Genomic DNA, 22,926 nt, shown 5'->3' with positions numbered 1-22,926 from the left:
AATACTAAGGGTTAGGATAGGTTGTCGAGCAGCGAGTCTCGTGAGAGTTTTTGCAAGATTTTGCAGATTTCAGATAAGATTTTTCTATTTTCAGGTTACCTGACCTACACACAAACTGCTGGCTCAGCTGTCGCCATGTTGAGAGCTGTGCAGAGGCAATAGAAATGCTCCCAATCTTGAGTTAATCACCTTTAACTTTTATTGTTACTTATTTAGTTGTCAGTATTTAGTACTAAATATTTGGAATCAAGTAGTCTGGGGCTTTAATTGATGATGTAATACCAGTGTTTTTATTATGTAACAACTTGCTTATTTTTTATGATAATTACGCAATAATTACATCAATACATATACATCATTTTGTATATTACACTATATATAGATCAATCTTATCATTATGTCATCGGTAAAAATGCCACCTGCTGATGAAGTGAAACACATTGGTTGAAGTATATGATGCTATTAAGATGGTATTACATTATCCATGAATGTATTGCATTTTTCATCACATTTCTAGCTCAGACTACATTTTTTTCCTATTTTTTTTTTACATTGTCTGCCAGAGGTCACATTTTCATTTTCTACAAGCCATTTTCCAAAGTAAATTAGTAATGCAATTAATATGTAATAATGGATTTAATTCAGCGGACCATGTAGAGAGAAATGGTGGAGATGCAATACAATGGCAATAAAAACATAAAACATTAAAAATATTATTTATCATGCATCCATCCCTGAGCTGTAAATGACACATGATTCCTAACATCAACTGTACACTATTAACACATCATAGACAATCATCATTTATTTAAAAATGGACAACATCTGAGTCATTCACACAGAATTTCAGTGCCAATAAACCAGAGAAGGATGATGATTCAACACCATAAGATCAATACACATATTTAGTTGATGATACATAAAGAGATTTGTACCACAGTGATTCATTCTTGCTATTTTACAGATGTTCAGAGCCAATCATGAAAAAGTAAAAAAGGATGAAACCATTATAACCTAAAAAAACCCGATGCTGGTTACATAGATCTAAAAATATCTACAGTCCTTGTGCGAACCCAAGAATTATAAAATATTCATATGTTTGTTTTGTCCTCTTTCTCCAGCTTAGAGTGTATCTCTGGCAAACAGACTGTTGTATGACAAAGTAAGAAAACACTAGACAGCCTCCACTCTGTTATCAACCATGTATATTCTGCTATTTCTATAAAGCGTGTGTTTCAGGGTTGAGATGTCATCGTCGATATAAATGCGGGGCCGATCTGTCATCGGTGGATGTGGGCTTCAGTTTAACTGTGGCAAACGGGTTGGTACCCCTTCAAAATAAAAAAGGAGAAAGGGAAATAGATGTTGGAGGAAGAGAAAAAGACAGACAGAGTGGAGAAAATAACATCTTTGAGCCTCAGAGTGAAGGTTATAACAAGAGAAATGAGGACTTCATTTCACACCATACAAGCATCATCTAGCAAACTGTTCACCTGAATAGAGAGTGATAGTGAGGGGTGATAGTGAGAGTGATAGTCACGGTTCCCAAATGGCCGTAACTGAAATGGTTTCAGTACTAAACTGCACTTCAAACTCTAATGGAAGGAAAGCAATTCTGTGCCATTTAGATCACTGCCCTCGTCTGTTGTTCTCTCATTTAATGGGTTCATGTTATACTTCAAAAACATCATTATTTCCTGTAGAAGAGAACAAGAGTGCCATTTACACATTTTACAACCAGAGAGAGAGATAGCCACAGGTACATTACTCTTACCTCGGGAAGAGTTCTGGTGGTGATCCGTGTGATTTTGATCTCTATAGAAAAAAAATATGAGAAAGGTATGGGTGAGTGAAGGGCGATCCAAAACGTAGACACATGCACTAATGGAGGCTCAGCAAGCTCCGGCCCTCGACCCCTCGCCCTTCTGCTTTCAGCCGGTCCTCCCACAAGCTGCTCATTGATGGGTTGTGTCAGGCAGCCCCACACACACACACACCTCAGAGTGTGTCCACATGACACACACACACTGCTATACCTCAATTTTACAATTGAGGTAGACAAGGGAGCAAAAACAGAGACCATGCAGAGAGATCAAGGAACATCAATGTCACAATGAAAAAAAAAAACGTATAATAAATCTGCTTTGAACAATAACCAGATATTTTTTTTAATTAAATATGTCACTTATTGGCCCTTAAATATACCAACCATTGTTGGAATATTAGTAGAATGTGATTTGTTTTAATAGCAATAATTTTATAAAACAAAATATCACAGTTTAGGAGGGCCATTTATTACCTTGAGCTCTCTGCATGTCCCTGACAGAAATGGAAATGCTATTCAAACCACTGTGTGCTTGAATAGCACCGAAGACAAAAGACATTGATAGTGTCATCACACTGCAGCACCCAAAGCTGGGGACACACCATGCTGTCATCAGAGAACTAGCGGTGAGGAAGGCCGCCGCAAGTTGCGCCGCAAACACACCGCAAAGACTACAGGCGACGGCTAGTTAGCACGTATGTTCTGCGCCTGCGTGAGATAACTCTTCACACCAGCAGGCGGCGCTAGTCTGTATTCATCATTCAAAAAAAGAAAACCGGGAGACCAAGGACGGTGGATATACAACAGCCAAGTGAAATAATGCCGTGTCTGCCACCCATTTTCACACCAATCTCACTCACCGCTTAGCTCTTCTCGTGCACTGATTCGTTTAAGCTAAACAGCCAATCAGAGTGATTTCTCTCACCAACGGGCGCCGCCGCCGATTCAACATGCTGAATCAACGAAAAAAACTCAACACGGGCAGACACGGCCGACCATCGGCTTGGTGTGTCGGGGCTTTAAAAGGTTATGTTTCAGACCTATTTAGTCACAAATAGGTCTTCTAATCTAATAGTCTCAAGTTACAGCATGCCAAAACAAGAACACACACACACACAGTCGTGTTTCCATCACTTAAGAGGACATTATATTGCCATTCCTGGAGACTTACCCTAACATAATCATAGCCTAAACTTGCCTAAACATAACCCTTACCCTGACCTTAAACCAAGTCTTCACTCTAAAATGTAATTACATTATATGGATGTGCATTTTGTCCCCAAAACGAATCGAGTCCCCACAATGTGACTGTGTAAACAGATTTAGGTCTCCACAACATGAGTAATACACGCACACACACACACACACAGTTGTGTTTCCATCACTTTAGAGGACATTACATTGACTTACATTAATTTTCTGGAGACTTACTCCAACTTTAACCATAACCGATACTTGCCTAATTCTAAACATTACCCTAACCTTTAACCAAGTTTTCCCTCTAAAATGTAATATTTTACGTTATGGGGACTTGCGTTTTGGAAGGCGAGTCCCCACAATGTGACCGTGTAAACAGATTTAGGTCCCCACTACATGAGTAATACACGCACACACACACACACATGCAAACACAACCTCCTCGCCCATACACCATCAGCAGCTGGAGCTTCCTCCCTGCATCCACCAGAAAGACGGGTGTGGGGCCATTGAGAACAGCACATTGCCGCAGTGCCCCTGCTGGACAGACTGGCGAACAGCATCAAAGATTTACATACTGTGTGTCATCAGAGCTGTCCCATAACATTTCACTGTTTGATAATGATGAACAAATCAATGCGGTACAGTACCACTTTATGAAGAGATCATACATTGTGACTAATGGCTTTATTCATGGTTAATGAATAAGAGCAACCCTTCAGTTACCATTTTGAAAAAAAAAAAAAAAAAACTAAACCATCTGACCACTTATTTCTGTGACAAAAATCAATCTATTAACAGCTTATCAACACTACAACTGCAGACTTTATGGATTAAATCCCTTTATTAATGACATTAAAATTGGTTTATTAGAAAGTGAGAAACTTAAAAGCATTTGTGAGTGGATAACCAACATTTAAAACTGTATTATTACCCAGTAGAAAGGATATAGAATATGATTTTCCACAACCTGGTAATTCAAAAGCTGTTCTTATTAATGGCTGATTTAAAAAAAAAAAAGCATATAAAATGTATTAACCACTGATAAGGACATACGTTACAACTTATATAGGCTTTATAAAAGGTGCCTTGTTAGAAAGTGGTCCCCAAAAGGTTTTTTCTTACTATATATATATATATATAATTAGACTGCAGAAGAGGAAAAATGCAATGTATGATTAAAAACAGATTGATTTTATTTTGATAGAAAGGCAGAGAGAGAATGTTATTGATAAACAGCCATACCTTTTTTTCTGAATTTGACTCGGTCGGTGTGATTGGCGGCATCTCATATGGTTTATTTGAAGATAGAGGTGGTGGAGGCGGAGGGGGCGGGGCTCCGCTGTAGCTGCTGCTTCTGCTTCGAGAAGAGTTACTGAAATTACAAAAAAAATATCAATCGTTTTCTTTGTTGAAGAAGTAAAGTGTTTTTACTTGAAGCATGTTTTTCCTTTTTGAAGCATATGAAATTTCACGTCAAATTCATATGTTCAGTGCATCTGCATTCATATTTTAGGCATTTAGCTGTGGCATGTGTCCACAGTGACTGAGCAACGTTTTAGTTTCAACCTCTTACTATGGTTTTCCTCACAGCAATGGGTCACCCAAATATCTTAAATAGTTCATGTTATTATTCCAGGCCTGGGCTCCATGCTGACCCTCTTTTAAAGTGTTGGGCTCATAAAACAATAAGAACAGCCTGGGGGAGCAGCAAAATATATCCTGTATCAGGTTTGAAAGGCAACATTATGCAGAAGGTTTTTGGTTTAAAGTTTCTCCATCCATTCTTAATGGCTTCAAATAAAGAATGAATGATTTATTTTGGACTGTGGGAAGTAAGACATACAAACATGAGGCAGAGCACTGTGGGACCGAGGCCGAGACAGGCAGCATTGTTCAAAATACTCCACTTAAAATGCATAACTCAAAGTCATTTTAAAGTAAATTCATTAAGAGTAACATGGAAGCAGCTGTAGTTCTGTTTGTAGTTAAAAAAAATGCATGACTAGATAGCAGGGCATGATATAATGTTATTTAAAAGTCACTGCAGAATGCATTTTATCTCATGTTTACCCAGAGCTGGTTGTGTTTGGAGGATCATCCATCACTTCCACATAGGTGGCTGGAAACCATCCCTGACTGAAAACAAAAGAGCCAGAAAGTAAATGTCAAACGGCAGTTCATGGCAATGCATCCCATGACATTTTTGTACAGATATTCATGGTCCCCGCTTTGGTTATTATAGGCCTACTCTAACTTTTCTTGTAGCATCTCATCAGGTCAAAACTTGAATGTGTCCAATACTTTGGTTCGTGACCAAATACCTTCAGAACTAATGACATTCCCATCATCCTAGTTAATGTTAGCATGCCAACACGCTAAATTAATATGGTAAACATAGAATACATTATGCTAATCATCAGCATGTTGGCATTATCATTGTAAGCATGTTAGCATACTGATGTTAGGAACCATGGTGCTCCCGGCCCAGTCTCATTGCCACAGCGTCAAATACCGACGCTTTGTCACGGCCATCGGCATGTGATACCGCCACACTAGGCACCCTTTAGCGCCGGTATGGGACGCACCAGCTTTCCATTAACTACAATGTAAATCCATAACCCCCAAAACCCAATGTTTCTTATATTCTTTTTTTTTTATTTATTCCTTAAAAATGGTTGCTCATATCACTTTTTCTCACCAGCTTATTTTTCCTGAGGAAAATGGACCTACTGAACGGTATCAGTGTGAAACAGAGAGTACAGCAGCGAAACAGTAGGCTACTAAGCAATATACAGTGGCGTAGTGGTCGTTGATGAGGTGGGTGTACTGATGGGTAGATTACTGAGGAAGTAGTGGGTTGTCCTACATATTCTTATGGCTGTATACTGTAAAACCTTCAAGGAGAGGAAAACATGCACATTCTCAAAATTGTTTGTTTGTTTGTAGATCCCCTCCAATATGTACTTTTTCAAAAAAATGACTTGCTCCTGCACACATTTGGTGCAATGGATATGTGATGATGTCACTTCCTCAACCAATAGGGATGGCAGACACTTCCAATCATCCAATCACATTGATTTGGTGATGTTTAAAAGAACACACACCACCATTTTATCTTCTTAATGTCCTGATGAAGGCCCTTGTTGACCGAAATGTTGACTAATAAAGCAGAGAAAAGTGTGTGCAGGAGCAAGTCATTTTTTTGAAAATGTATACTGTAAACCGCCAGAAAAAGAGATGGGTATTTCCGTTATACCTGCACAGGACTATACCCTCCATTACACCACAAACTATATATTGTACTTGAGCAACAGACATATTTACAGTAACAGATAGACAGATGCCTCCCCAGTCACACACAACAGGCAACATCTCTCACCGTGAGCTGCTTTCAGCGCGTCCAAACAGCCAGCCGTTCCTGGGCTCTTGGACCAGCACGATGATCACCTCTCCCTTGGTGAAGGGCAGCAGGGTCGGGTCGGAGCCACCAGGTTGGTGGGCCACGACCGCCCGGACCCTCGTGGATTTGCTGCCTCCTGCAGAGCGAGAAATGCTCCCCTGGGGAGACGGAGCTGGAGAGATGTGACATACTGTGTGAAACCCTTTGAGTGCAGAGAAGACAGTTTGTTGAAGCACGAGTTAGATGATAAACCTTGCATAGAAGGATCTCTGGTGAAATGATTAATTAAAAAACATAAGCGGCTAGGATTTATTTCTTTAATTATGGCCCTGGAATTCATAACTCAGAGGGTTAGCAGACTACTAAATATCTCGCTCTATGCATAATTATTTTTTTGCTTGGATGGCAGGGGGATGCGATTCATTGAATCATACCAAAGACATTGTTTTTCCCTCTAGTGAGCAGGCCAACACGCAATGTTTCAGTGGGGCAATATGAGGCTATTTAATATTTTGGAGATTATTTACTGTCTGTTTTTGATACATCGTTACTTTTATCTATTTTTACTCGAGATAAGCAAGCCAAGTAATTAGACAGACTTTCCGCACAGGAACGTACAAATGAGGAGGTACGAAAGTGTGTGATGTGCAAAATTGTGAAGAGGGAGAAAAAGATGGACGGGAGAGAAACAGAGATAAAGGGCTTACAGAGTGATAAAACCGGGTTGTGGAGCGGAGGCAAATGAGCACTGCAAATGATTTACAGACGGCAATAATATTTCAGAAATACTTTTGGGATCAACATAACGTGAAATAATGTGGCACCGAAGTGAAATCAGAATCTTTTCATGTTATCGTTGTTATAGGTGTTTTGAGCAAAAGGTTGACTTTTTAGAGTTATGCTCAAACATGACGTAAGTAAAGTGTTTTCTTTACTCAAAACAAATAGAGTTTTAGAACGAAGCCCTCACCCCTTGATGGTATGTTGCCGAGGGGCGGCTCCTCTCTGCTCCTTCTCATCTCCTCCTCCTTCATCCCCACCTGTGCAACAATTTTGTTAATACATCTTGTAAACCCCAGGAAGTACCGGCGCAGTCATAAAGGCAAAATTCATATCTGAACAGACAATAAAGCAAAGCAGCAGCCCAGGATGTGTTGGATATACTGTTACAATGAGTAATGTATATCGTGTGTGACTGCAGAAGCACAAATATCTGTCTTCTCTCTGTTATAAGCGAAGGATGAATCAGACCAAAACAAACACACAATCCACGTTAATCCTACGATTGTTATTACAGTAGGATGTGGGATCTGTGGGGGTTCGTTGGCACGTCACCTTCCGGCGAGGAACAGACTGAAACTGACAGGGTTTATCTCAGGAGGGCGTCTCTGTTGTTTACTTGAATGGTAATTTGCAGCCTTCATATACAAAGAGCCATATGGTTTCAGTATGTGAATTATCCATGGTGTGTTAATCCTACTTTCCTGAGATGTAGGTGTAATTCAGACTAAGATTAAGACTCGCGCGCTTATTTAGACAATATATAAGGTTCAAATTTTGATTAAAGTTAGTGATTGGACAGAAAAATACAGTAACACTTCATTTTACAGATCCTCAAATTTCATGATAATTAGGTGATAATTAGCAAGTAATTTATTCGAAATTTCTTTGGAATTACCCCAATATTTACCTCAAAATTGATCGAAAATGACTTTATTATAAACAGTATTTAATAATGATATGCTAAAATAGCATATGATCGTTAAAATAGGGCCCTTAGGCTTAAGAAACAGCTGCTCTTCATTAGATGTGGAGAATCAAAACTACTAAAAGACACAAATGTAACCTGGTAGCTAATGTAATCATCTATTTACCAGCAGACATGGAAATAAAGCATATCAATTAACCTTGTATTCTTTTCCTGGAAATGTATAAAATAAATCACCAGCAATTGAGAAATAACGGAATATAATTATTAAATAATGTTTATAATAAAGTAATTTTCGATACATTTTGAGGTAAATATTGGGGTAATTTGACAGTAATTCCAAAGAAATTTTAAATAGGTTACTTGCTAATTATCACCTAATTACCATGAAATGTGCGGACCTGTAAAATGAAGTGTTACCAAAAATACTTAAAGCTTCATCACAATCACATATTAATTTATTTAATGCCAGACAATATGTAATCTATGTCCTATTTCAGCTACAGGTTTAATCCTCCAACAGGAAATTGATGGATTTCCAATTAATTCAGGCTCCAACCAGCAGAGGACACCCTTGTACCAGAATATTATTGCAATCATTCACTGGTTTCCTTATAACACACTGCCTGTGTATAATCCATTTCTTTGTTGCACAAATTCAGACACTTTAAAACAAAAATGTAAAACTGGTTCAAATTCTGTTTTCCATTTCACAAGATATTTACCCAAACAGATCCTCCCTCAGTTTTTTCCCCTAAGCCAGCATCATATCTCTCACCGGCTGCATATTCGTGGAGTTTTGAAAGATTCAAATGCAGCCCGGCTCCGTCCCTGCTTGAATAATTCAGTAAACACGACTGATTTCTATAAACTGAACTCACAGAAGTGGGTTGTTTTGCCTCGGGTCCTCTGGTGGCGTCCACCGCCTCTGTCCAGGCGTCAGCCCTCTGCTGGAGGGAACCTCCTGTCTGCCACACAAACACACACACACACACACACACAGACACACAAATATACAATTAATAAAAGAAATTCACAGCTTATGTTACAGCAACTTTTGTAAATACTTATTTGGGTCAAGAATAACGGTTATCCACATATGACAAACAGCAGCCTGCTATGTTTATGGTCTGTTTGTTTGAAGAATTTGCACTTTTTGTCTCATCATTTTGAATCATATCTCATAATTGTGATTGAGACAAAATTACTTCTTTATAAGTCAAAATTGTGCCTTTTAATTATTTCTTTTCTTTTAATTTTTACTTTTTATGTCTTAAATTTCTTTTTATCTTATAATTTGGGCTTTTTATCTAACTTGATTTTTTCGTTTGATAATTGTGACTTTGTATGTTATAATTTTGAATAAATATCTCATAATTTTGATGGAGACAAAAGTTCCACTTAGTAAGTCAAAATTCTGTTCTTTAATTTAGTTTTTTTGTCATAGTCCTGGGTTGTCGTTACAGTTTCTTTCCTGTTTTATTTTTATTTTGAAGTTCACTCCTTTTGTGTCTTGTTTGGTTTTACTTCGAGCCTTTGTTTGTTTCCCGCCTTTTGTGATTGTCTGATTTGTTCCACCTGTGTTCAATCACCCTGCTCTCCTGGTGTATTTAGTCTGTGTGTATCGCCTGTTTCTTTGTCAGTTCGTACTGTCATGTTTTTCAGGAAAACAGGTTTGGACCCAAATGCCGATAAAGATGCGGAGGCAGCAGGTAGAGTGCAATTATTTAATGATTTAATAAAAAATACAGCTGGTCTGGTAGACAGGTAGCAAGGTTCAATCCACAAAGAAAAGGCAAAGGCAAAAGTAAAAGACTTGAACTACAAAACTGGAAAACTCTCTCAAGGGTGAAACTCAACACATGAGGAGAGACATTCAAAATAAGAAATTCAAAAACCAAGGACCATGACATTTTTTATGTCTTCATTTTTAGTTTTTGTTTAATAATTTTGACATTTATCTGATAATTTTGACTTTTTATGTTTTAAATTTCACTTTTTATCTTATAATTTGGCCTTTTTATCTGATTTTGACTTTTTATCTCATAATTCTGACTTTATTGCATAATCGTGACTTTTTATTGCATCATTTTAAGTTTTTATCTTGTAATTTTACTCACACTTTCATAATTTTGACTCACTATGTCATGACTTTGACAGTAGTGAGACAAAACTTCTACTTAGTGAGTCAATTTTTACATTTTATCTCTTAATTTTGACTTTCCATAAGATGTTTTATTTTCATCATGGCTAACTTTTCATTTACTTTTTTTTTTTCTGGGTGTAAATTGCCTTCCATACCATCATATGGATTATTTGTTGTTCACCTGGTAAATTTTTTTTAGACTTGATTTCAGCACCAGTCGCTGTTCAAAGGAGGCCTAATGACAGTTTGCATGCATCTCTCATCAACGATGTTATGAGGTCATATTTATTGGAATGAGCCTTATATTTACATTGTTCAAAAATTGTCAACTATTAAGTTAAGGTTTTTTTTAGGGGGCCACATATTTTTTGTTGGAGTGCTGGATTTGGCCCACGGGCTGCTATTTGACCGACGAGTACAGAGAGTTAAACAAACAAGAACACGTGTCCTGAACCACTGGTACAGTATCAAAGGGCTTCTTGGCAACGTCATTAAGGCTGGGTTCCCTGCAATAAAGGTGTCAGTCCAGAGTTCAAACATATGACCTGTTAGAATATTAACTCCATTTATATAGCACTTTTTAAAACACAGAGTTCCAAAGTGCTGTGAGTGTGGTATCAGTCCCGCTGAAGAACCTGAACGTGTATCTGCTGTTCTGTGGTTCACCCTCGTTATAAAGGAGAGGAATTTCCCCACGGGGACCGATAAAGTCTCGCATAATCATTACACATTATTGTGAATTCTCTTCTGAGTGCCTTCCTGTCATTGTCCTTGTGACATCCATTGCAATGAGTTGTAAGACAAACCCGACCTATTTGGCAGCTGTAGTCAATAAGCAACAACAAACCATAAAATATTGAGATCACAAATACTATTTTGAAGAAATTTTTATACCTTATTCATGAGCTGTGCGATGGATTGTATCAGGCCGCAGTGTTTCTCAGAAAGGAAGCGGTATCGCCTCTCCTCCTCCTTCAGAGCCTCGCCGTGGCTCTCCCTGAGGAACTGCACATACTCACTACAGTCCTGAGAATACACATTAATGGCAGAACATATATATATATACTGTACAAGGACACATTCATATACAGTGATGCAGAATTTTTGCTTCAGAGTGCAGAAATGGAGAAACCTGGTTGGCTCCTCTCCTCAGCTGTCTCTCCAGAGCTGCTGCCTGGTTGTGGACTTCCATCTCATAGTGGTTCCTGCTTCCCTGTATGAGAGAGAATTCACATCACGTCTGTTTTTCAATCATTTCAATCATCAAGGTAACAATTAGCAATCCAGTGGAGATGAAATGAAGACATTTTCCAATTAATTCTAATGATATCTTCCCTTTTTAATGAATTTTACATTACGTCCTGGAAATAATTATGAGATAACAGCATGTCAATCTGTAAGAATCCCTTTTGACTTTGTCGTGCCCCTGCTTTCACTCACTGATATGTAATCCTTGTCCAGTCTAATGTTAGTGTCCATCTCCTGAAGGACCTCCGTACTGAACCAGCGGAACTGGAAAGAGACAAAATCATGTTAAACACATGAGAAAATGGAGCGCATGAGAGTTTGTTCACACTCAAAAGTAGTGTAGTGTTGATGTAACTTACTACTCCATCCAGCTCCATGGTGAGTTTTCTTTGGCTTTCAGAGATCTGAATCAGGACATCTCCTTAAACACAATTGCATTAGGCTACATGTCACATTATTATTATTACTTCATATATGACTACAAAACAATAAAATTACATTTTGCAATATGATATAATCTTTCCCCAACCTCTTGAACCTTAGGCCTCTGGCTCAGACCCCTGCTCAAAAATGACATGCCCAAAATGAATAGAGTGTATCTCTGCAACTACAAGGTCTATTTGAATAATCTCGGTATCATAATAAAGGTAACACTTGTGAGATTTCTGCAGAGATGTAACTAAGCATCAGTATGTCACTGGGTCAGAGTAAATGAAGATGGAACACAGCATAAACAAAACATTTAATTTCCGCTTAACAAAACTGTACAATTTTAGAGTAAATATATATTTGGCATGATGCAGTTGCAGCCCAAAACCTCTAGCAAACCATATCACAACATCTGAACATTACCTGTTTACAGACTGATGCTAATTAAGTGAAGCAGAGCAAAGTTGGAGCGGTTCTAGTAGAGGCATGTTAAGGCGGAATCTTCAAATTGGCCATTTGGGTACCAACTGTGCCTGAAACGTTCCCAGGTAACTGTACAACAATTAATAAAATCTAATTACAACAGTTTTTGGCTTTGTTTTGATCGATCACACCTCGATACATTGGTCTATGTGGACACTTCAGGCCTGTATTGAAGAGCAATGCCTTTAGGATGAGTGCAGTACCACAATTCATCCACCAGATGGAGACATAGATCGTGTTTTCACATGGAAGGCTGAGGATAGGCTGTTCAATGCTGGAGGAAGGCAGAGTTGCTCCTCCATGCCATACAAATGAATACAGATGGCTGGAATCGACTCAGAACTTATCCAGAGACATTGGAGTAGCCATTAGCAGCGTTGATATGCCCTCCAACACAATTGATCATGAAACAGCATAAAGTGAAGTTTATTTTTCTCTTCTGTGGCTGCTGGTTCAGTGAGTTTTGGTTGTAGAGTGATAAGAATAATACCATTGGAATCTATGGAGTCTCAGTTTTCATAATGACATATCGTTTGTGCGGTTAGCATGAAGTAGAAAAATCGCTAGCATCGCTATGTGCACATGCACCAATAGTGTGTTTATGCTGTGTGCTCATTTCATTGCTTGGTTTTGGAATTGAGTTTTGTTTTGGTAAAAATGGTTATCATGAGATTTTAGCTGAGCTGCTTCCCGTTACGTGGGTTTGCAGGATGAATATGTTGCTACATGTTTAACATGTCCTTATGTGGTGTTTGTTGCAATGCGTGCTCGGGTTCAAGCACAAGTCAAGAATGATCTCAACGAGTCGCAACCCCAAGCGAGTTAAAAATCTTCTTTTTTATTGTATAGCTGATCTGATCTTTTCATCCAGATGGTTAGAAAAGTATTTTCAGGATTATGCTTAGCACTATGACTTGAATGTAAAGGGACAAACTGGACCTATACTACTGTATATCTGCAGGTACTCAACAGCTGTTTTTGATTGTTTATGTGTGATTTGTTTGTTTTTTTAGCTGTCTGAGGCTTGTGTTGCTAATACAACTTCTAATTTCTAACAATAACTGCACTATACTGTATAATGAGTGTGCAATATCATTATCATTATTACTACCAAGGTGTAATTCATACTGTGCAATATTTTCAGATGGAATTTCCTTTCATTCTCACTGTGCAGTATCATTTTCCACTTGTGCAATTTTGTTAATAGTCTGTTTATTGTCAATACTGTGTATACTGCTCTTATTTTTATACTTCCTTCTATTTAAATGGTTCATGTTTTTTTACACTTTGTTTAGCTCTTTTTTTACTGTGTTAGCTGATGCATCTTGTTTTTTGCACTATCCCCTTTGCTGCTGTACACTGCACATTTCCCCACTGCGGGATTAATAAAGGGATATCATATCTTATCTTAGCTATGGAATAATAATATGTCATCAGTGATACTTTGTTGCTTCCTGACATGTGGGTCAATGTAACTAATTTGACAGCTAATCTATATTTTGTATTAATCCAATGTCCTTGTCACTGTGCCAATTCATTTTTACAATATCGTTAATCTGTGTTGATGTTTCTGACCTATGATGATGTTTCTGGAATCTAATTGTTTTCTGGTGTAATAACTATTATCAAATTAGCTGCCAAATAATATTTTGACAGTTTCATTGTTGCCTCCGGTAAAAGGCCAACTGCTGTCTGTCTTCAACCTCTATTGAAATGTGCTTAGACAGGGGGCTACCTCCGGGTCTGGGAAGTGAAGCCAATGCGAAAGTACCTTAAACTTGCATTCTTCTATTCTAATAGCCAGCAGGGAGCGACTCCTCTGGTTGCAAAAATAAGTCTGATTGTATAGAAGTCTATGAGAAAATGACCTTTCTTCTCACTTGATTTATTACCTCAGTAAACATTGTAAACATGAGTTTATGGTCTCAATCTCTAGTTTCAAGTCTTCTTCAACACAGCATGATGTTCATTTAGTAAATTATGGTCCCATTTAGAGTCAAACAGACCATAAAGCAGGGTATGCTTTAGGGCGTGGCTACCTTGTGATTGAAAGGTTGCTACCATGGTGTTGTACGGTCTGGGAGTTGTCCTTGTTTTCGTCTCAGAACTTTAACCCTTTCACAGCTCGTGAAAGTTAATTATAACATTTTTGGTCAACTGAAAATGTCTTATTCAGCATTCGGTTGTACTTAGCTCCACCCTCTCATGTCATTTCTGGTTGCAAAAAAAAAGGGTGGCAACAGCCAAATGCAAAGATGGTGGCGGCCAAATTGCCGAGCTCAAGGCTTCAAAACTGCAGTCCACTTCATGTACTGTATACAGTCTATGGCTTAGATACATACATAGTGAGGGGCAGAAGAGGGATATCTGATAAAAGCTAAAAAACGATTTCCAAAGTAGTTTAAATATCAGGTTTTACCATGCCATAATATTATATTCTGGATAATGTATGTTGAACTAGTTTAATTTGACTTGTCACTTTCCCTGAAATGCATGCTGGGATTCATTTCCTTGCTGAGGAAACAGCACAGTAAGAGCAGACTAATGATCCGGTTTGGACTAAACCTTCAGCTCCAGCCAGCAACTAAACCTTCCAGTCCAGCCACTAAACCTAACATGACTCCCCTTTAGAGTGGCTGGGTTAAGTGAGCGGAGCACGGCCCGCTGCCTGTCATCGTCTATTATTCATGTTGCCCGCTGGCATCTGATATCTACTCTGGCAACACTTCTTGGCCCTGAACTCACAGAAAAACGGACTCAGACGTACATGTGTTGCAATCTAATCTGAACCTAACTGTTGTCGGACAGTAGTAGAAATCTAATGAGCCAGTTCTGCCACGTTGTTGACTTGACTTGAGCCCAATAGCTACAGGACTCAGGACTGTTATAGAAAGGCTATTGTAAAATACACTAATTCAACTTATCAAAGTAGGCTATGTTTACCGCAAGTAGTCATCAAAGACAATGCATATACACACACACAAGTTACATATGCACTGTGTCTTAGTAATTGTGAAAGAAGTAATAAAGTGCCGCCAGAGGGTAAACTTTGCTCTTCATAACACGGAAGAACACTGTTTGAGTTAGTTTAATAAATGACCATAAACACATCAAAGACAATACGCTCACATCCTGGATTGTAGACAGGAATATTTTCTTTGTGTTTCCGCTCTGTAATCATAAGATTGCACAAGCCAGCTGTGCATGAAGGCGTTGTTCACACCTACCTAGGGAGCCGGAGGATATGGTGTGGAAAGCGTTCTCTCCAATCTTTGAAAGTGCACTGAAATAGGCCTCACTTGTTAAAGCAAGAGCTGAAACACACACACAAACACAAAAAGTCATTTGAAATGCAAATGTATGTGACACAATTCATTTCCCTGCAGGCATGGAACTACAAAAGCAGCTAAACAGAGCTATTAATTACAAAAATGGAAATTATTCAATAATTAAAATTTCCATACATGCAAATATCTTTCTCTAAATCATTCGGAAATATGTTCATTTAAAAAACAGCAGCATAAATCACAGTGAAATCACATTTTTCTTGACTATCAGTAACCATAAAGTACCTCTTCGCTCTCATTGCTGTCTCATTGACCACCTGCTATTGATACTGCTTTATTTCTACTATACTCCCCTACAGAGCCAGAATACAGTAACTACATACAGTAGTAGTGGTAGTAGTAATAGTAGTAGTAGTTTTTAGCATAGAAAAGAGATAAATGTCTCAGATATATATAATTTCCAAGAACAGCTAACAAACCAAACAGGAGAGCCAAATCCAGTAAAAGCTATACATTTCTTTTAAATTACTTTTATGTATTAAATTGGAAATTCATTTATTATGTTGATTCAAGGTACGGTGACCAGACATCCCGGTTTGTCCAGGATTGTCCCGGTTTCAAGCTGGGTGTCCCGAGTCCCAACAAATATCATTAAAACTCTCAAATGTCCTGGTTTCAACACAATTAAAATAATATTGACAATATAACACTTACAGAGACGTTTATAATGTTTTTATCCCTCTTATTATTATTGAGCCCGGGAGTGGCCATAGAGAGAAAAAATATAGCCTATACCCTATATATTGAGGCCGCTGGTTACATTTTGTGCAGCCAGTATCAGACTGTTGTAAAGTAACCACAGAACCCTCCGTGCTTATATGCACATGAAACGTGTCGTTTTGATTTATTATTCTACACAGTTCCTTCTGCGCATCAACAGGCGTGCAGATGAAGAATTGGGAATCACTTAAAACTTTTTGCTCGTGCCATTCTATTACCCGGTGTCTCCATGCTGGCCGAAATAGTGTCTGAGCTCCACATTTTAATTCTAATAGCCTACAGGTAGATGTGTGGCTGCGGTGAGCAACAATGCGATAGGGATTGTTCCTTGCCCAATTGCGCCACAGGTGCACCATGTTGGCCATTCAGATGAAAACACTTATGCATATTAGTGCATACGTGCACACTCAAGGGTCCCGGTTTTTGGGGGTTTGAAAATATGTTCACCCTATATAAAGGTCATTTTTTAACAATTGGTATGGCTTCTCTCTAGTAACTGCTATCTGCCTTTATAGGGCAGTATGAGTCAAAAGGGGTCAAAACAGTTTGACCCCAATACAATTTTCAGGTCCTCAGTAACTTGAGCACGTCATTAGATCCCTGAGCAGACGTGCTCTGGAACTTTTATTTTCAGCAGGTGAGAATAACTTGTTTTTGGACCGATGGGGCTACAGCCAGTGCTAACCAATCAAAAACACACTCCCAGAGGCTGTGAGACATAGATTTCAAAAGTGAAGGCATCCTACCTATCGGAAAAATAGATCATTTTTAAATTTATGAGGCGAAGCTGCATCAGTAGAATCTAAACACCCCGAGTTTCATTCGTTCTTGGTCTTGAGTAATTGCTCTATGCCCTGAACACACGGAGCGAGCATATAGCCTCTCTGTGTAGGTTGGCAATGGGAGACATAATAATCTGTATTTTAAGTCTGCAGGGCTTTTGTAGCAGCTTTTGGTGCTGCTATGAATCTGTTTATGATGTAGTATTACTGCTCTTGCATATATTAAACAAACACCTATAATGTAATATAATGTGTAAAAGCATTACCGTGTAAAAAAACTGCTTCTGCTGCTGAATTTCATGTGCATGTCAGCAATTTCAAAGGCTGTTCACATTTAATGCATTGCACAGGGATTAGCGGTGATAATGACGTGGATAATTAAAATATAGGCGCAATTACTGTGCTGTCAGAATCACATTAAAAGTTTCATCCTGACCTTTTCTCTTCTTTACATGACTTAAAGGAAACATAGTCAGATATAGAGCATATAGAAATAAATTCAAGACTACATTCAGTATCCAAAGTCCCTGCCATATGGAAATCTGTGGGGCGTTGTTTTTCTGGTGAAGATATATATAGTCATAATAGCCCCTGAACACCTTGGTTACAGGCCCATAATCAGGGCTATAACAGCACAAGGATATTCCCAAAGCGGATGGACTTTGGAATTAGGTCTAGAGAAATAAACAGCTCCACATAAAGCCATTAGAGTTTGTTTAGTTTATTGCACTTATAAAATGAGCTTTCTTTCTTACCCTGGAAAGCTTGGATGTAGCTGTTCCCCAGTGAGACCAGTTTCTGTAGGCTAGGGTTGAAATCGTCCATCAAGTTCTGTTTGGGAAACACATACACACACACACACACGGCACAGTCTCTGTTGGATTCTTGAAAGTCAGAGAGACTTTAAGACCTGCCTAAAGGAGAATCAATCAAATCCATCTTTAATTCAATCTGTATTTATGAGCACAAGCTTCTCTGCACAGACAACCTGTGACTCAAGCAAAGGAAATACTTCTTGAATTTGAAACTGACTTTGTAAATTCACATCATGTTTGCTTGGCAGAAATTACATTTAAAAAGGGTTTAACTGAGCTTCGCTCCTCAGAGATGTTTCTCTGTTTTACCAGAAACTGACCCAGTTTTCCTGAAGTGTGTCTCTTGAAAAGAAATCACAACACAGGACAGGACACTCTTACTCATGTGTCGCACCCGTTTGTCTTAACGGGTAAGTTTGTTGTCTAATTCGAGCCCACTACAAGTATCTGTTACTCACCGAGTAAATCCCCAAGGTGGAGCGATGCAGCTGATCACTATTCATCCCCGACATCCTTGAGAGGGTCTGTGGGTCTTAAATCATCCAGCAAATGTGCCTAAGCCCCTGTGAGAAAACAGTTAATCGTATTGGACTGGTTTGAAGAGAGGAGGCAGTGTGTGTGTTGGTAACTGACACCGCTGTGGCCCGAGAAAGACTGGAGTAAATAATTAAACGCGGCTCGACCATAAAACACACTGACATATGCTGTAAACCCTGACTGTCTGGGTGTGTGTGTGTGCCTGAGTGTGTATTTGCCACATTGTATGTTTTATTCAAGACTAAAACAGAGATCTGTTTACACTTTGTAATGCATAAAATCATTATATCTTCAGAAATGAGTCAATAATTTCATAAACCTGCTGGTTGCTATAGTTTTTTCCAAACACTACTCAAACAGAGGTAAATGTTGTATTGGTCAGGGACTATTTTCAGGTGTGGATTAATACACATTTGTTGCACAGTATTTACAGCAGCAGGATGTGGGATTGACAACAAATTAACTACTGTGTCTGTGTTCATCGTAACATATTTAATTGTCGTATGGTGAGGAATGGTTCATCCAGTGAAACAGTGACTCACTTGATAGAGGAGGACTTTGGACATTTTTTTTTTTCTCACAGACTTCTATTCAATCAGACTTCTTTTTGCAACCAGAGGGAGTCGCCCCCTGCTGGCTGTTAGAAAGAATGCAAGTTTAAGGCATTGGCTTCACTTTTGAGACCCAGGAGGTTGCCCACTGGGCTCAGAGGAATCAGCTTGGTCTTTTTGTGGGATTTGTTGATGGAAAATATAGAATATCACCAACCTTGAGTGTACCAAGTTTCATGCCTTTATAAAAAAAGTGAACATCATTTTCACATATCACCTGGATTATAACCCCCTGCTACTGAATCGGAGCCTCATCAGTTGTAACATGTTTATATTGACAATGAGGTAAGAGTGGGAAAACGTAAAATAATGGATAGAGAATTCATTTCTCAGGAAAGTTTTTTGAGTTTTTGTATTATTTGTGTTTCTGCTGCTTAGAAAGCCATTTACAAACGGCCCTAATAACAGAATCCAATGCAATGTTCTGACATTCTATCAGATACAAACTGCACAAAGTTACATTTATTCTCATAAGAAATGTTGTTATCATTGTTAGTCATATAATATATCATTTTAAAGCTCTTTTTGTGCTCCTTATGTTGGAACTAACCATAGGCACATCAGATCAATATGAAGTAAGTTATAAGGGCATTTGGAGTGGCATTCAGAATTTGCCGTATTGCAGCATTAGAGGTCAAAGGTCAAAACCTCTTGACCTCAGTGTCATGTCAATGTGACCGATGGATAGATTATAATCTAAGCTTTACAACGATATATGACTTCATGATATTGTGTGTTGGTTACCCTCTTTTATACTGGATCTATGTGTAAAATGGCGAAAAAAGATGGAAAAATGTAATGATGGAGGGATGAAAAAAGGAGTGATAGCACATAGAAAGCTACCATTGCTGCAATGCTATCATGCATTTTCCAACACTAGGGACAAAGACCTTTTAAAAAAATCACTATGAGACCTGGTCCCTCCAAAGTGGCACGACCAACCCCCTGGCTCATGGACTATATACTTTAATATCAGTTCTTCACTTTTGCACCTAAAGGTGCGTCACAAAGAACTCTGAGGTGTTCAATGAGTACAACTGATTGCGAACAACTTGTTGTCCATAAATAAAGTCTTGTTCTGGAGACCTAAGTGCCTGAAAATAAGCTTCACATGTGGCGATGGAGCAGGTATGAATTCCGAGGAAAACAAAAGTGAAAAATGTGACTTCTAATCACATGGAGATGGAAAGCATGAATGAGGCAAATTTGTGATTTTGGGGCTGTGTGAATGAAATTGACTTGACTTGACTAAATATGAAAATGCCATAAAGTGTACTTGTAATTGGAGCATATTTTGAAATCTGTGATCCCAATCCTTTAATACAGTAATATCACTAATATTTCTCTTTTTTTGATTGGTTAATGCAGAATTCAGCGGTCATATGTGCTAAATCTCCTCTAATCCTTGTACTGTAATCACTTTAGATGTCAAAATCCTACTTGCACCGACTGTGCGAGGCAAAATAGAAGCAGCGGTGTGCCTACATTTTTAATAATATAGAGTTAATAAAACATTGAATGTATTTTCGCCTTTGGTCATCATTTTCTGTTTCGCATTGGCCTCAGTACATGGAGACTAAACCATAAGAAATATCGATTACTGAGAGAAAACATGCTCTTCCTCCACCCAAAAAGAAAAACACAGGTAGAGATGTTGGATTTGATCAAAACCCCCAGATGACTGTAAAGAACGTTATTGATTTCTTTCCTGACTTCAACCATCATATTTTGGCATTCGGCCCGACACCTCCTGATGCCAAGCTGACACACACACACGCGGCCGTGGGCTGCAGTCGGCCCACAGCTCTGACGGATTTATTATTCACAAACAGCAGATTTGTTCTGTGACATGTTTTATATCTATGTGTCGGAGCCAGTGAACTCCCCATGAACTCCTGGAGGAGAGGCGCAGGTGTCACATGGATGGTGATGTAGTCCTTTTGTGAACACATGTAGGATGGAGGGATTCTATTTTATTCTATTCGATGCATTGGATGTCAGAGAATCCAGAGAGGAAGTAAACAGGGAAACCTTTGGTTCTCAGGTTAGTATAGTTTATAGTTTAATAGATTACTGAAGGCCCCTGGCAGAGAGAGAGAGAGCCTTGTACACTAGATGGCACCATAAACTAACTGGACACATGACTTGAATTTTAAACAGCTCCATAACACACTTGTTTATCTCTTTCTTGTTCCCTCTTCTCCTGTTTTCTCCTCATAAAGTAAAATTAGATTTTTGGTTCAATATTTCAGGTGCACAAAAACCCACTCTGCATACCAAACACTTTCTTACTCAAGCAGCTGCTGTATATAGGCTAGAGTTACCACAACATATTGTAACATATGCATATATATTATATTATTATATTATATATCTGATCATCAGCGGTGGAGGAAGTATTCAGACCCTTAATCCAAGTAAAAGTAGCAATACTATAATATAAAAATATTCAATTACAAGAAAGAAATCTCACTATATCAGAAAAAAATGTATTACATACAGCAGAATGTACCCAGTCAGCATTATAATATCATATATACAATTATTATTATATTATAATAACAATTATTATTATTGATGCGTCAACATATAGGCAGCATTTTAATTTTTAGTTTATTAGGATCCCCGTTAGCTGAAGTCATGACGCCAGCTAGTCTTCTTAGGGTACGACACAGAAATCACAAACAATTATGTATATTATATACATTCAAACATCTCATACAAAAATCACTGTACTCACATGACCTTATATAAAAATTATGCCACCAAATTCCATGCAGTGAGGTATACATATTTAAAACCTTAAGACACATTCATTTTAGTAACTTAGTATGTTAGCGAACAAGAAGTAGCTCCTATTTTAAATACTGTTACCAGATAGTTTAAAGGACCAGCGTGTAGCATTTAGGGGGATCTATTGGCAGAATGAATCCATTTGCATCTACCTAACGGAGCGGTAGTTCACCCACACGCTTGGTGTAATGGTGCAGCCATGTAAATTTGCTTCAAATTCGGAACTTGTTACAGTGAACTTAGGTTAATTTAAAGGAACAGTGTGTAACATTTAGGGGGATTTATTGGCAGAAATGGAATATAACTTTAATAAGTATGTTTTCTTTAGTGTATAATCACCTGAAACTAAGAATTGTTGTGTTCGTTACCTTCGAATGAGACGTTTATATCTACATACGAAGCAGGTCCACTTCACGGAGCCAGCCGCCATGTTTCTACAGTAGCCCAGAATGGACAAACCAAATGCTGACTCCAGAGAGGGCCATTCACATTTTTACAACAGTCACCGTAGTTCTCCTATACACGCTTGGCCCACGGGATAAGTTTCAGTCGGTTGCAATCTGCAACCTCACCGCTAGATGCGGCCACATCCTACACATTGCACCTTTAATCTTTAACAATTCATTGTATTTTATGAACTGGGTTTGGTATGCAAACTCTCTATCTGCCAAGTATAACTATCAGATAAATGCTGAGGATGAGTAAAAAGTACAGTATTTCTCTCTGAACTGTAGTGGAGAAGATGTATAAAGTAACATAAAATAGAAACGAGATAAAGTACAAGTACCCAAACTTGCTACTTAGTTACTTTCCATTAACTGCAGACCATTAGTAGCTCTCTGATGTATACATACTGTTCATTCTGCTGACGCAGCGGACCCT

At 38.4% G+C, this 22,926-nt stretch overlaps 2 protein-coding genes across 3 annotated transcripts in view; one reads left to right on the top strand and one right to left on the bottom strand.

The window, feature by feature from the left end:
- Positions 1 to 870: 870 nt before the first annotated feature.
- On the bottom strand, positions 871 to 18,893 carry baiap2l2a (BAR/IMD domain containing adaptor protein 2 like 2a). Its single transcript, XM_037793524.1, has 14 exons — positions 18,562 to 18,893; positions 18,044 to 18,119; positions 15,667 to 15,753; positions 11,887 to 11,948; positions 11,720 to 11,791; positions 11,412 to 11,492; positions 11,174 to 11,305; positions 9,006 to 9,101; positions 7,396 to 7,465; positions 6,405 to 6,597; positions 5,096 to 5,161; positions 4,268 to 4,397; positions 1,775 to 1,815; positions 871 to 1,331 (listed from the first exon to the last, which is right to left on the bottom strand). Exons 1-14 carry the CDS (start codon positions 18,613 to 18,615, stop codon positions 1,250 to 1,252), a joined length of 1,242 nt encoding a protein of 413 aa, XP_037649452.1. The 5' UTR covers positions 18,616 to 18,893; the 3' UTR covers positions 871 to 1,249.
- cbx6b (chromobox homolog 6b) overlaps positions 9,716 to 22,926 on the top strand; it is a 28,998-nt gene continuing 15,787 nt past the window's right edge. Inside the window, exons 1-2 of one of the 2 annotated variants that reach the window (XM_037793522.1) lie at positions 9,727 to 9,845; positions 18,416 to 18,513. The gene's annotated coding sequence lies outside the window, so the exon portion shown is untranslated. Of the gene's footprint in view, positions 9,846 to 18,415; positions 18,514 to 22,926 lie in introns of both variants that reach the window. The other variant, XM_037793523.1, reaches the window with a different exon arrangement.

The sequence above is a fragment of the Sebastes umbrosus genome, chromosome 14 (assembly GCF_015220745.1).
Source record: "Sebastes umbrosus isolate fSebUmb1 chromosome 14, fSebUmb1.pri, whole genome shotgun sequence".
NCBI lineage: Eukaryota > Metazoa > Chordata > Actinopteri > Perciformes > Sebastidae > Sebastes > Sebastes umbrosus.
The sequence above is the reverse complement of the archived record's forward strand: the minus strand, read 5'-3'. Positions and strand labels throughout refer to the sequence as shown.

Excerpts from the sequence above, each read along its gene's own strand:
- baiap2l2a (XM_037793524.1), bottom strand. The coding sequence starts at position 18,615 with ATGTCGGGGATGAATAGTGATCAGCTGCATCGCTCCACCTTGGGGATT. Across the intron at positions 5,162-6,404 it reads CGCGCTGAAAGCAGCTCACG|TCAGGGATGGTTTCCAGCCA; the intron begins GTGAGAGATGTT and ends TTTTGTTTTCAG. Across the intron at positions 1,332-1,774 it reads CCACCAGAACTCTTCCCGAG|GGGTACCAACCCGTTTGCCA; the intron begins GTAAGAGTAATG and ends TTTATTTTGAAG.